The sequence below is a fragment of the Oratosquilla oratoria genome, chromosome 39, assembly GCF_046742065.1.
Source record: "Oratosquilla oratoria isolate Oo_2021 chromosome 39, ASM4674206v1, whole genome shotgun sequence".
Lineage (NCBI taxonomy): Eukaryota > Metazoa > Arthropoda > Malacostraca > Stomatopoda > Squillidae > Oratosquilla > Oratosquilla oratoria.
In genome coordinates this window covers 30,896,140-30,910,598 of record NC_134815.1, presented here as the reverse complement: position 1 = coordinate 30,910,598, position 14,459 = coordinate 30,896,140, and the positions used below count along the sequence as shown (strand labels likewise).

General features: G+C 47.6%; 1 protein-coding gene across 3 annotated transcripts in view; it reads left to right on the top strand.

Moving 5' to 3' along the window:
* LOC143020329 (sphingomyelin phosphodiesterase-like) overlaps positions 1-14,459 on the top strand; it is a 181,204-nt gene that overhangs the window by 135,558 nt on the left and 31,187 nt on the right. For all 3 annotated transcript variants that reach the window (XM_076176652.1, XM_076176650.1, XM_076176651.1), the window contains exons 3-8: positions 8,058-8,218; positions 8,961-9,335; positions 10,418-10,708; positions 11,154-11,376; positions 11,886-11,998; positions 12,345-12,517. In XM_076176652.1, the coding sequence (XP_076032767.1) occupies positions 8,058-8,218; positions 8,961-9,335; positions 10,418-10,708; positions 11,154-11,376; positions 11,886-11,998; positions 12,345-12,517 (1,336 nt within the window). The remainder of the gene's footprint in view (positions 1-8,057; positions 8,219-8,960; positions 9,336-10,417; positions 10,709-11,153; positions 11,377-11,885; positions 11,999-12,344; positions 12,518-14,459) is intronic.

Sequence of the window (14,459 nt, the reverse complement as noted above, 5' to 3'; positions counted from 1 at the left end):
CTCTCCTCACTTATTCTCCTCTCGTCTCCTCTCCTCACTTTTTCTCCTCTCCTCACTTTTTCTCCTCTCCTCACTTTTTCTCCTCTCCTCACTTTTTCTCCTCTCCTCACTTTTCTCCTCTCCTCCTCACTTTTTCTCCTCTCCTCACTTTTTTCTCCTCTCCTCACTTTTTCTCCTCTCCTCACTTTTTCTCCTCTCCTCACTTTTTCTCCTCTCCTCACTTTTTCTCCTCTCCTCACTTTTTCTCCTCTCCTCACTTTTTCTCCTCTCCTCACTTTTTCTCCTCTCGTCTCCTCTCCTCACTTTTTCTCCTCTCGTCACCTCTCCTCACTTTTTCTCCTCTCGTCTCCTCTCCTCACTTTTTCTCCTTTCTCCTTTCTCCTTCTCTCCTCACTTTCTCCTCCTTTCCTCTCACTTTCTCCTCCTTTCCTCTCACTTTCTCCTCCTTTCCTCTCACTTTCTCCTCCTTTCCTCTCACTTTTTCTCCTCTCCTCTCCCCTCCTTTTTCTCCTCTCCTCTCCCCTCCTTTTTCTCCTCTCCTCTCCCCTCCTTTTTCTCCTCTCCTCTCCCCTCCTTTTTCTCCTCTCCTCTCCCCTCCTTTTTCTCCTCTCCTCTCCCCTCCTTACATTTTCTCCTCTCATCTCTCCCCTCCTTACATTTTCTCCTCTCCTCTCTCTCCCCTCCTTACATTTTCTCCTCTCCTCTCTCCCCTCCTTACATTTTCTCCTCTCCTCTCTCCTCTCCTTACATTTTCTCCATTCCTCTCCCCTCCTTTTTCTCCTCTCCTCTCCCCTCCTTTTTCTCCTCTCCTCTCCCCTCCTTTTTCTCCTCTCCTCTCCTCTCCTCACCTTTTCTCCTCTCCTTTTCTCCCCTCCTCACCTTTTCTCCTCTCCTCACCTTTTCTCCTCTCCTTTTCTCCCCTCCTCACCTTTTCTCCTCTCCTTTTCTCCCCCCCTCACCTTTTCTCCTCTCCTCTCCCCTCCTCACCTTTTTCTCCTCTCCTCTCCCCTCCTCACCTTTTTCTCCTCTCCTCTCCCCTCCTCACCTTTTTCTCCTCTCCTCTCCCCTCCTCACCTTTTTCTCCTCTCCTCTCCCCTCCTCACCTTTTCTCCTCTCCTTTTCTCCTCTCCCCTCCTCGCCTTTTCTCCTCTCCTTTTCTCCTCTCCCCTCCTCGCCTTTTCTCCTCTCCTCTCCCCTCCTCACCTTTTCTCCTCTCCTCTCCCCTCCTCACCTTTCCTCTCCTCTCCTCTCCTCACCTTTTCTCTCCTCTCCCCTCCTTACCTTTTCTCTCCTCTCCCCTCCTTACCTTTTCTCTCCTCTCCCCTCCTTACCTTTTCTCTCCCCTCCTTACCTTTTCTCTCCTCTCCTTACCTTTCTCCTCTCCTTACCTCTCCTCTCCTTACCTTTCCTCCTCTCCTTACCTTTCCTCCTCTCCTTACCTTTCCTCCTCTCCTTACCTTTTCTCTCCTCTCCTTACCTCTCCTCCTTACCTTTCCTCCTCTCCCCCTTACCTTTTCTCTCCTCTCCCCTTACCTTTTCTCTCCTCTCCCCTTACCTTTTCTCTCTTACCTTACCTTTTCTCTCTTACCTTACCTTTTCTCTCTCCCCTTACCTTTTCTCTCTTACCTTACCTTTTCTCTCTCCCCTTACCTTTTCTCTCTCCCCTTACCTTTTCTCTTTTACCTTTTCTCTCCTCTCCCCTTACCTTTTCTCTCCTCTCCCCTTACCTTTTCTCTCCTCTCCCCTTACCTTTTCTCTCCTCTCCCCTTACCTTTTCTCTCCTCTCCCCTTACCTTTTCTCTCCTCTCCCCTTACCTTTTCTCTCCTCTCCCCTTACCTTTTCTCTCCTCTCCCCTTACCTTTTCTCTCCTCTCCCCTTACCTTTTCTCTCCTCTCCCCTTACCTTTTCTCTCCTCTCCCCTTACCTTTTCTCTCCTCTCCCCTTACCTTTTCTCTCCTCTCCCCTTACCTTTTCTCTCCTCTCCCCTTACCTTTTCTCTCCTCTCCCCTTACCTTTTCTCTCTTACCTTACCTTTTCTCTCTCCCCTTACCTTTTCTCTCTCCCCTTACCTTTTCTCTCTCCCCTTACCTTTTCTCTCTCCCCTCACCTTTTCTCCTCTCCCCTCCTCACCTTTTCTCCCCTCCCCTCCTCACCTTTTCTCCTCTCCCCTCCTCACCTTTTCTCCTCTCCCCTCCTCACCTTTTCTCCTCTCCTCACCTTTTCTCCTCTCCTTTTCTCCCCTCCTCACCTTTTCTCCTCTCCTCACCTTTTCTCCTCCCCTCCTTACCTTTTCCTCCTCCCCTCCTTACCTTTTCTCCTCCCCTCCTTACATTTTCTCCTCTCCTCTCCCCTCCTCACCTTTTTCTCCTCTCCTCTCCCCTCCTCACCATTTTCTCCTCTCCTCTCCCCTCCTCACGTGTTTCTCCTCTCATCTCTCCCCTCCTTACATTTTCTCCTCTCATCTCTCCCCTCCTTACATTTTCTCCTCTCCTCTCTCCCCTCCTTACATTTTCTCCTCTCCTCTCTCCCCTCCTTACATTTTCTCCATTCCTCTCCCCTCCTTACATTTTCTCCTCTCCTCTCCCCTCCTCACCTTTTCTCCTCTCCTCTCCCCTCCTCACCTTTTCTCCTCTCCTCTCCCCTCCTCACCTTTTCTCCTCTCCTCTCCCCTCCTCACCTTTTCTCCTCTCCTCTCCCCTCCTCACCTTTTCTCCTCTCCTCTCCCCTCCTCACCTTTTCTCCTCTCCTCCTCTCCCCTCCTTACATTTTCTCCTCTCCTCCTCTCCCCTCCTTACATTTTCTCCTCACCTCCTCTCCCCTCCTCACCTTTTCTCCTCTCCTCTCCCCTCCTCACCTTTTCTCCTCTCCTCTCCCCTCCTCACCTTTTCTCCTCTCCTCTCCCCTCCTCACCTTTTCTCCTCTCCTCTCCCCTCCTCACCTTTTCTCCTCTCCTCTCCCCTCCTCACCTTACCTCTCCTCTCCCTCCTTACCTTTCCTCTCCTCTCCTCTCCTCACCTTTCCTCTCCTCTCCTCACCTTACCTTTCCTCTCCTCACATCTCCTTACCTTTCCTCTCCTCTCCCCTCCTTACCTTTTCTCTCTCCCCTCCTTACCTTTTCTCTCCTCTCCTTACCTTTTCTCTCCTCTCCTTACCTTTTCTCTCCTCTCCTTACCTTTTCTCTCCTCTCCTTACCTTTTCTCTCCTCTCTCCTTACCTTTTCTCTCCTCTCCCCTTACCTTTTCTCTCCTCTCCCCTTACCTTTTCTCTCCTCTCCCCTTACCTTTTCTCTCCTCTCCCCTCACCTTTTCTCTCCCCTTACCTTTTCTCTTACCTTACCTTTTCTCTTACCTTACCTTTTCTCTCTTACCTTACCTTTTCTCTCTTACCTTTTCTCTCTTACCTTACCTTTTCTCTCTTACCTTACCTTTTCTCTCTTACCTTACCTTTTCTCTCTCCCCTTACCTTTTCTCTCTCCCCTTACCTTTTCTCTCTCCCCTTACCTTTTCTCTCTCCCCTCACCTTTTCTCTCCTTTCCTTTTCTCTCCTTTCCTTCTCTCTCCTTTCCTTCTCTCTCCTTTCCTTTTCTCTCCTTTCCTTCTCTCTCCTTTCCTTCTCTCTCTTACCTTACCTTTTCTCTCTTACCTTTTCTCTTACCTTACCTTTTCTCTTACCTTTTCTCTTACCTTACCTTTTCTCTCTTACCTTTTCTCTCTAACCTTTTCTCTCTTACCTTACCTTTTCTCTCTTACCTTTTCTCTCCTCACCTTTTCTCCCCTCCTTACCTTTTCTCTCCTCTCCCCTCCTTACCTTTTCTCTCCTCTCCCCTCCTTACCTTTTCCCTCCTTTTCTCCTCCCCTCACCTTTTCTCCTCCCCTCCTCCTTTTCTCCTCCCCTCCTCCTTTTCTCCTCCCCTCCTTACCTTTTCTCCTCCCCTCCTTACCTTTTCTCCTCCCCTCACCTTTTCTCTCCCCTTTTCTCCCCTTTTCTCTTCCCTTACCTTTTCTCTTACCTTACCTTTTCTCTCACCTTACCTTTTCTCTCTTACCTTACCTTTTCTCTCTTACCTTTTCTCTTACCTTACCTTTTCTCTTACCTTACCTTTTCTCTCTTACCTTACCTTTTCTCTCTTACCTTTTCTCTCTTACCTTACCTTTTCTCTCTTACCTTTTCTCTCCTCTCCCCTCCTTACCTTTTCCCTCCTCTCCCCTCCTTACCTTTTCCCTCCTCTCCCCTCCTTACCTTTTCCCTCCTCTCCCCTCCTTACCTTTTCCCTCCTCTCCCCTCCTTACCTTTTCTCTCTCCCCTCCTTACCTTTTCTCTCCCCTCCTTACCTTTTCTCTCCCCTCCTTACCTTTTCTCTCCCCTCCTTACCTTTTCTCTCCCCTCCTTACCTTCTCTCTCTCCTCTCCCCTCCTTACCTTTTCTCTCCTCTCCCCTCCTTACCTTTTCTCTCCTCTCCCCTCCTTACCTTTTCTCTCCTCTCCCCTCCTTACCTTTTCTCTCCTCTCCCCTCCTTACCTTTTCTCTCCTCTCCCCTCCTTACCTTTTCTCTCCTCTCCCCTCCTTACCTTTTCTCTCCTCTCCCCTCCTTACCTTTTCTCTCCTCTCCCCTCCTTACCTTTTCTCTCCTCTCCCCACCTTACCTTTTCTCTCCTCTCCCCTCCTTACCTTTTCTCTCCTCTCCCCTCCTTACCTTTTCTCTCCTCTCCCCTCCTTACCTTTTCTCTCCTCTCCCCCTCCTTACCTTCTCTCTCCTCTCCCCTCCTTACCTTTTCTCTCCTCTCCCCTCCTTACCTTTTCTCTCCTCTCCCCTCCTTACCTTTTCTCTCTCCCCTCCTTACCTTTTTCTCTCCTCTCCCCTCCTTACCTTCTCTCTCCTCTCCCCTCCTTACCTTTTCTCTCCTCTCCCCTCCTTACCTTTTCTCTCCTCTCCCCTCCTTACCTTTTCTCTCCTCTCCCCTCCTTACCTTTTCTCTCCTCTCCCCCTCCTTACCTTTTCTCTCCTCTCCCCTCCTTACCTTTTCTCTCCTCTCCCCTCCTTACCTTTTCTCTCCTCTCCCCTCCTTACCTTTTCTCTCCTCTCCCCTCCTTACCTTTTCTCTCCTCTCCCCTCCTTACCTTTTCTCTCCTCTCCCCTCCTTACCTTTTCTCTCCTCTCCCCTCCTCACCTTTTTCTCCTCTCCTCTCCCCTCCTCACCATTTACACCTCTCCTCTCCCCTCCTTACCTTTTCTCTCCTCTCCCCTCCTTACCTTTTCTCTCCTCTCCCCTCCTTACCTTTTCTCTCCTCTCCCCTCCTTACCTTTTCTCTCCTCTCCCCTCCTTACCTTTTCTCTCCTCTCCCCTCCTTACCTTTTCTCTCCTCTCCCCTCCTTACCTTTTCTCTCCTCTCCCCTCCTCACCTTTTTCTCCTCTCCTCTCCCCTCCTCACCTTTTTCTCCTCTCCTCTCCCCTCCTCACCTTTTCTCTCCTCTCCCCTCCTCACCTTTTCTCTCCTTACCTTTTGTCCTCTCCTCTCCCCTCACCTTTTCTCTCCTCTCCCCTCCTTACCTTTTCTCTCCTCTCCCCTCCTTACCTTTTCTCTCCTCTCCCCTCCTCACCTTTTCTCTCCTCACCCCTCCTTACCTTCTCTCTCCTCTCCCCTCCCCCTTCTCTCTCCTCTCCCCTCCCCCTTCTCTCTCCTCTCCCCTCCCCCTTCTCTCTCCTCTCCCCTCCCCCTTCTCTCTCCTCTCCCCTCCCCCTTCTCTCTCCTCTCCCCTCCTCACCTTTTCTCTCCTTACCTTTTGTCCTCTCCTCTCCCCTCACCTTTTCTCCTCTCCTTCCCTCTCCCTCCTCACCTTTTGTCCTCTCCTTCCCTCTCCCTCCTCACCTTTTGTCCTCTCCTTCCCTCTCCCTCCTCACCTTTTGTCCTCTCCTTCCCTCTCCCTCCTCACCTTTTGTCCTCTCCTTCCCTCTCCCTCCTCGCCTTTTGTCCTCTCCCTCCTCACCTTTTGTCCTCTCCTTCCCTCTCCCTCCTCGCCTTTTGTCCTCTCCTTCCCTCGCCCTCCTCGCCTTTTGTCCTCTCCTTCCCTCTCCCTCCTCGCCTTTTGTCCTCTCCCTCCTCACCTTTTGTCCTCTCCTTCCCTCTCCCTCCTCGCCTTTTGTCCTCTCCTTCCCTCTCCCTCCTCGCCTTTTGTCCTCTCCTTCCCTCTCCCTCCTCGCCTTTTGTCCTCTCCTTCCCTCTCCCTCCTCGCCTTTTGTCCTCTCCTTCCCTCTCCCTCCTCGCCTTTTGTCCTCTCCTTCCCTCTCCCTCCTCGCCTTTTGTCCTCTCTTTCCCTCTCCCTCCTCCCATCTCCCCCTCTAACCTCTCTCCTCTTCAATCTTTCTCTCCCTCTCCCCCCCACTCTTTTTTTTTTATATTTAATTCAATTTATTTTTCTTCTCCCCCCATCTCCCCACTTTCACTCTTTCACACACGCGCGCGCACACACACACACACACACACACACACACACACACACACACACACACACTGACACTGGTTTCACTCTCCCGGTATTGTCCCGGTATCACGTGCCTACCTGTTTTGTTGTCTGGCGCCCCCCTCCCCCCCCCCTCCCCAGCTGACCAGGGCTTGACCGCAACGGCCATCAAGTTGCACAAGTCCCGTTCCCATATACAGTACAGTACATGTGTGTGGCCGCGACGGGCCTAGTCTTCTTGGTTAGACGCATCTTGTTCTTGGGCATCGTTAGTTTCATGGAAAGTCGAGCTTGTCCTTATGGTTTTCCAGTTTACTTCCCAGGTTAAATCGCTGTTGCTTTTGTTTTTTGTTTTACTTATGTGATAGTTTGGATCGAACCCCCTTTCCCTCGATCACCTCCCCCCCCCTCCTCTCTCTCTTATCGACTGTGGGCGTGTTTGTGGCATCCGCCCCACGTTCCAGGCGTGCCAGGATCTATCCCTGTGGCACTTCCCTACATTGCGAGCTTCTGCAGCATTGAAGTCCTTGATTGTATTTCTCCTAGAAAGCTGTTCATCGAATAAGTTTTCCATTGATATTTTGGTTTTGTTTGATACCACGGAGTTTCCTTTAAGTGACATCGTCCATTTTGAGTGTGTGTGTGTGTGTGTGTGTGTGTGTGTGTGTGTGTGCATATGTGATTCACCATGGTTCACAATGGTCTTGGATCACGTGTTGGACTCGTGATCGACAGCTATTTCACCCTCAGAACAGAGCTCAGAGCTCGTATATGACCGATCTGTGGGCAATGCTGTGACCTTACACGTACACAACACCTCCCAACTCCCCGCCCACGAGAGTTGGAGTAACGACCATAAGCGCAGATACTGAAATTATGTTGACCCAGGGCGGGATTCGACCCAGGACCGCCGTAGTGGCAGCCAGGATCTCTACCACTGCACCACGCGTCGTGTAGGAAGGTTCCCGTGATAGTGGAATAGTTTGGCATCAGCAACCCCCTCCCCCCATACATATATATATATATATATATATATATATACACACATAACTTCAATAGTGAACTGATGGTATGAAACATTTTTATCTGTAAGGTGACGAGTGGTAGGAAGTCGGATTTGCAGATTTTTATTTTCGCGAAAACTTGTTCCCCTCGTGCGTTGCCTACTAGTGGTGGTGGTCGTCCTCCAAGCTGGGCGTCGGAGAGAACAATCTCCCTGCCGACCACCTTCAGAAGCTACCATCACCACCACCCATCACCACCTCGATATGGAGGTGCAACCCCGAAGGGAAGGCATTCAGTTACCTAACCGGTCTGGACCCTATCCGAAAGATCTTTCATAAATGTCGACAGTTTTCCCCAGTTTATGTATTTATTTATCTGCCTACTTATTATGCAAGGAGCTAATGACCCTCCCTCTCCTTCACTTCTCCTTCACCTCCGTCCTCCACCTCCGTCCTCCACCTCTTCAGCCCTCCTCTTCAGACCTCTTCAGGCCTCCTCCTCCGCCTCTTCAACTCTCCTCCTCTTCAGCCCTCCTTCCCCTCTTCACCCCTCCCCCTCGTAAAAGTGCCCATGTGTGAATGCTTATTTCAGGTCATTGGTTCGGCATCGAGGATGGAGGACAGGTGGCGACGGGGCGCGCCCTGCCCCCGCTCCCGGCCGACCCGCAGGTCATCGCACTCTCCAACGAGATCGACACTTGGATGTCCATGTCCGACCCTTCCCTCTCCAACATGCCAGACCATCTCCGGCAGGTAGGTCCTCCTTACCCTCGCCCCTCCCAACAGTCTCGATTTACATGTGATTTTCTGTATTATAGTTTTTTTTACAATAGTTGTGTAGTTATTATATATTTTTGTATTAATGTAATGCAGTAAGGTCTGTTTTTGTATTTGTGGTCAAAGGAACTTAAGATTGGGTCGGTGTGGGTCAAATATGTGGCCATTTATTGTTGACCTTTCATTATGTAATGTCATAAAAGTGCTTATCTTGAGCTTTCGAACGGGGACTAATTGGGTCCGCTGCGATGAAAAAGTTTAACTTGAGGCAATTCTTTGCGAAAGTCTTGGAGTTCGGTTACCTACAGAAGATTTTTAACATTGTACGTCAACAACACGTTGTGCTTTGGTCTGTTGATATAGACGCGAGTCCCGATCTAAGTCCACCTCCCTTCTGAGCCGGGATATATAGATTAATAAAATACCCCCTAAGGGTCCCTACCAACGGTGCAATCTGGTCTTAAAACCTCTGGACAGATTTGGTCGGATCCGACTAGATTAGATCGTGTATGCCGGTCGGACAAGCCAAAATCTGGACATACACAATCCAGTCTAATCGGATCCGACCAAATCTGTCCAGTGGCTTCAAGACCAGATCGTACCGTGGATGGAGGTCCAAGACGCGTTTGTTGGCAAAAACGTACCTCGCGGACCGAATGCACGAGGTTTCCGTGTGGTCAGTAACGTGCCCTGACAGGTGTCAACTACTCCCGTGCAGGTGGTAGCAGATCTCAACGGCACTGCTTACGACTACAACGTGCAGCACATCCACGGGGACCTCCCTGCACCCTTCCCAGGCCTCGGCTCCTCCGGGGACTCCTCCTTCCTGCCGGAGTCGACGTCGACGCTCTCTCCTTTTCTGAACTTCGTCAGCGGAGGAGGTTTGCCTTCTTCAGGCGGGGGTGGAACGGACCGGATCTTCACGCTGGGGTCCTCGTACTGTACCTCGTGCAAGGTACTGGCTAAGACGGTCATCGGCTACATCAAGATCGGCGGGCCTATAGATATCATGGCCAGCTTCTTGGTCAAGATATGTTACATCGTGGCTTACAAGTCCCTAGCGGTGTGTCGGGGACTTATCAACCAGGATAAGGTAGGTCATCCCCCTTCTTCGGTTCTATAGGTCCTACTCCTTTCGAAGGAGGTCCTGTTGGGGGCCACTACACTTGGGCTTTAACAATGTTTGTACAGGCAAGGTCATCATATTAAGACAGCAGGACAGGACCCATGGTAATGGATATATATTGGACAAATTTAGATACAAGGAAATGGCAAAAACTGGTTAACGAATGGAATAGACTCTCTAACCATGTAGTGAGCGCTGTAACGATTGATCGTTTTAAGGGAAGATTAGGTCAATTTATGTAGAGGGACAGTATGTGATCATAGACATGGAACTACCTAGTGTAGGTCTTATGGTCTCTTGCAGTCTCCTTCATTTTTGTGTTCTTGGTACCATTTGAAGTTCACTTTATTCTCGAGTGCTCCCAGGGTCTTCTGCGATGAAAGTCCTGAGGTGATCACGGTTCCTCCAGTTGTCTGATCGATCAGTCCGTTGCCCAGGTCTTTTGCAGAGGACCTGGGGCCTCCTGGAAACCTGTAGCAGCCTCCGGGTGAGACCATAAATCACTCGAGGAAAGTAGTGTAGTCGAATTCTTTCTCTATCGCAGTTTTGTGCGTGTGTGGCTGAAGTTGTTGGAACACTTGTTGGATGCAACTGGTTACTTCTGTTGGGAATCTCTTAAATTCCGGAACCCTCAATTGTTCGGAATAAAATGTTTTAAAATCTGGAAAATTCGAGTATATTTTCCGAACTAATTTTTGTCGCTGATATTGGGGATTTGAGAGAGTAGGTATTCACAATTTTTTATTTTCACAAATCTGATAGCATTACTATCTGATGGTTGTCTCGTAACAACTGTCACTATGGGCCGACAGTTAAGCCAGGAAAAGCACAATATTGAGGACTGTCTTCATTGGTGCAAAGTCTCCTTCATTCGAACTTCATAAAGTACTTGATAAAGTTCGAATGAATTAAACGTTGTACCAACAAAGACTTCTTCGTTTCGCATAGTGCTTTTCACGATAGCTCTTGTCATATCCCTGACATAACCTCACGGTCTGTTTGTCACTGACGTCCTGGGCGACGAATGACGTTCGCTTGACGCTCTTCAGGACCGCCTGGCCTACATCGTCAAAAACGTCGACGTCAATGCAGAGGACGTGTGCTCCCTGCTGCTTGGCGGCCAGGACTGCGGGACCTTCCGGCCGTCCTCGTGGACCATCAACTTGCCACCACGACCTCAGAAGACCCGCACCCACGCGGCCCATTACCATCAGGCTCGCCAGGCCCCGGCCTACGCCCAGCCCCAGTCCCATCCCCCGCAGATCGTCGGTGGCCGCGTCAGGCAGGTCACGCAGCGTCAGGAGAACTCGGCGAGGAGTATCGATGCAGGAGTGGTGCAGGTACGTGTCTCAAGAAGAGGGCTGTTGGTAAAGGGTTACGCATCCACACGAGGTCGAAAAGAAACTCCTCGTCTTTTTGTAAGGTAATCCAAAACTAGCGGACCCGGGGAAAATCGTCCACCGTAGTACAGCGGGCGGTGCACATGTCAGGTTTAGTTATGGCTAATATCAGACTATTTCATTCGTACTAGAAGCGGATTTGGGCCAAAACGGGATCAAATTCCCGAATTTTGCCCAATTCTGTCCGATCTCCCTGGGTGAACAAGTCTGGTATTAGCAAGACCAAAAACGCATGTTGCGCCACAATACTAAGTGATCAAGTCTATTTTTACCGACTTATTTTATAAAAGTTTGTGGTAGTATTGATAATAAGATGAATAATGATACAAGATTAATGCATTGTGATCTCTATACTAACAAATCCCATGGCTTCATGGTCCCCCAGAACCAACAGGTGCACCAGCAGGGGGGAGGTCACCAGTTAACGTACGCAGAGGCGCCAGACGCGTCTTCAGAATCTGCCCCATCAAGCGACAAGCGAAAGCAACGCCCCTCGTCTCGTCCAACACTCAAGGTTCTTCACCTGACCGACCCTCACTACGATCCCGATTACCGCGTCGGGTCGAACGCGGAGTGTGATGCCCCGCTCTGCTGCAACGCTGACTCTGGTGGGTCCTTCTTGGTGGGCCGGGTTTTGAATATAAAAGGAAATTCTGGGTACATAGGGACCTGGGTAGTTGGGGGAGGGCAGGAGGATAGTAAAGCAATTAAGATGCAAGCCAATTTTACGGCATTTACTAGTTTGATTACAATGTGGTTTTGTCAAACGGTACAAAATTAAGTAGTCCTTAATAAAGGGGCATGCATGTATATTTGAATTTATTGATGGTGCTGGTGAGGAGCCTACGCCAGATGGCGTGTAGCTGCGGCCGGAGCCTTCCCAACAGTCCCCAAAGCGCATGGGGGGGGGGAGGAAGGTGACCGTGTCGACCGCAGATACGCGCCTCCTGGGGTAGGCTCCTCAACTAGTTTAGCAATGATAATGATTGATAATCAACAATTGACAAGATACGAATTAATGAATACAATTATTTGATAATGATAATAGTAATGAAGGTCTGATTTTAATAAATACAATTATTGATAATGATGATAAAAATGGTCTCTTTCCCCCCAGGAAGTCCCAGTTCGCCTGCCAAGGGGGCTGGCAAGTGGGGCGACTACAGGAACTGCGACTCCCCGCGCTGGCTTCTGGAACACATGTTACATCACATCGCAACCCACCACCAGGTAGGCTATGTGTATGTAGGTCGTTGCCGGTTACCTGTAGGCCGTGGGCCTCCTGTAAGAGAGCAGGAGCAATGGACTAATGGGCCCGCTCGCCCTGTCATTCAAATACTGTATTACCGGAACATATTCGACGTCATGTGTAACCACCATTTTGGAAAACTCAACCAAAACTGAATTACATATACTGGCCCTGTTTTTTATTTTACACAAACCAAATTTGAACGAATAAATTTGAAATTACCCGTTCGAAGCAAAAGTCGGTCTGAGGAGTTAAGTAAAAGTCACCCCTTTTTATAATTTAGTTTTCTTCGAAAAACCAACTTGTACTATTTTCTTTCCTCCGTAGGACATAGACTACATTTTATGCACGGGAGACTTGGTACCCCACCATATTTGGAAAATAACGCCCCAAGAGAACGTGAAGGTGATGGGAGAGGCGAGGAAGCTTGTTCAGAGCTACTTCCCCAAAGTCCCCGTGTATGGTGCTGTGGGCAATCACGAGAGCTTCCCTAGGGACAGGTAAGTTTAATTTGTTAATTTGACGCGAAACGGTGACATGGCATACCTGAATACCTTGTATTATTTGCCCAATTCAATGGTGGGTCCAATATAAAAAATTACGGGACTAGCAAGAATTTTGTAAATATAAATGACTTTTTAAATGTACTCTGTAGCACAAAGATGTTGATTTTGAAAATATACTGAAGTGTATGTTCTCACTTGATTATTTCTTTAAAAATACTGGGTAAATATATATATATATATTATATATATATATATATATACATATATATATATATATGGAAATTGGTATGTTATAACATATTTGTAAAAGTTCACTATAAACCCACTATCGGAGAAATAATAGCGGAAAGTACAGGGAAACTGTATATTTCGACTACTATCTGTAGTCCTCTTCAGCACAATGCTTACATGAAGTTAAGGTACAAGTATATATGAGGAAATGAGGGGTACATAGAAGGGGATGAGGAAAGTGGGGGGGGGGGACTCAGGTTACATGCCCTTGAAATGGTTGGGTCAAGGAAGGACAGTGGGTGATATTTTGTCCGACCGCTCTTGACATAATTTTGTTGACCGCTAACTTGGTAATACAATCTGGGGGCCACTGATCTTTAGAGGTATTAAAGCTAGGATAATGTTTTATTAGAGAAGATTCTACAATTTTTCTTCGATAGCTACAGTGTGATTTATAAATAATTGATGCATTATCCCAATCTAATCTATGGTCTTTTTGGCTGGCATGAAGGAACACAGCGGAGTTAACTTGTCCATATTTTATGGAGTTTTTATGTTCCTTTAATCTCGTGGACAAATTCCTGCCAGTTTGGCCCCAGTAGACATTATCACAGTCTTTACAAGGCAATTTATATACCCCAGAGTTTTGGTCCACATCATTCCTCCAGTGTACATTAACTACCTTTCTAAAAATGCTGCTTGGATAATTGTAAATAAATTTGATTTGGTTATTAGGTAGAAGTTTGGCGACAGTTGATAGAATCATTTAATGATACAATGATATTGTTACCCCATTTAAATTTCTCCCTGGAGGTATTTGGGTTTATAAAAGTTGGATTTGGCTTTATGTAGGTCTTTCTTTAGAAACCATTCCGGATAACCTACGTTAGAGTTGTTTATTAATGTCAAATTATATATATATATATATATACATAATGTGTGTGTGTATTTATATAAATATGTATATGTATGTAATATGTATATTTACCAGATTGTTTTACTCAATGGTAGTATACAGGAAGGGAGCAACACTCGTGGGGTCCTGTCTGTTGTTCTCCACTTTATAATACCTAGCTTAAATTTCATGTTTGTATGTGCGTGTATGTGTACATGTATATATGTATGTTTACATACGTGTACGTGAGCAGAATAAAGAAACCGATAATAGCATAAAGGAAGAATAGTCCTGAGCTTAACACAAGCGAGACAACGCGACGGGACAAAAGAAAAAGAAGAAAAAAAAGTGCGGGACACGCACCACAATTAAAAAAAAAAAAAAAAAAAAAAAATCGGCAAAATGCAAACGACAGAACGAACTTCCAAATTACGTCTTTTTTCTTATTTTCTTTATTTCTTTTCTTACTCTGAGGACAAACTCGCTACCGTTCCGGTGAAAGGCGTACTTGTCCGGCGATTGTATTCTTAAGCGGACACTAAATCACTTCGTCAAACGGCTTTCCATTCACGTTATGTATAAATGTATGTAATATGTATGTACAGTATATGTATATTGTTTATGTAGGGTATGTATATGTATGTAATGTGTATATGTATTGTTTATATGTATTTATGTAATATGTATGTATATGTAGTGTATGTATAGATGTGTATATATAGATGTGTGTACATATAGATGTATGTACATATAGATGTATGTACGAGTATGCATATATAGGTGTGTGTATATATAGATGTGTGTGTGTAT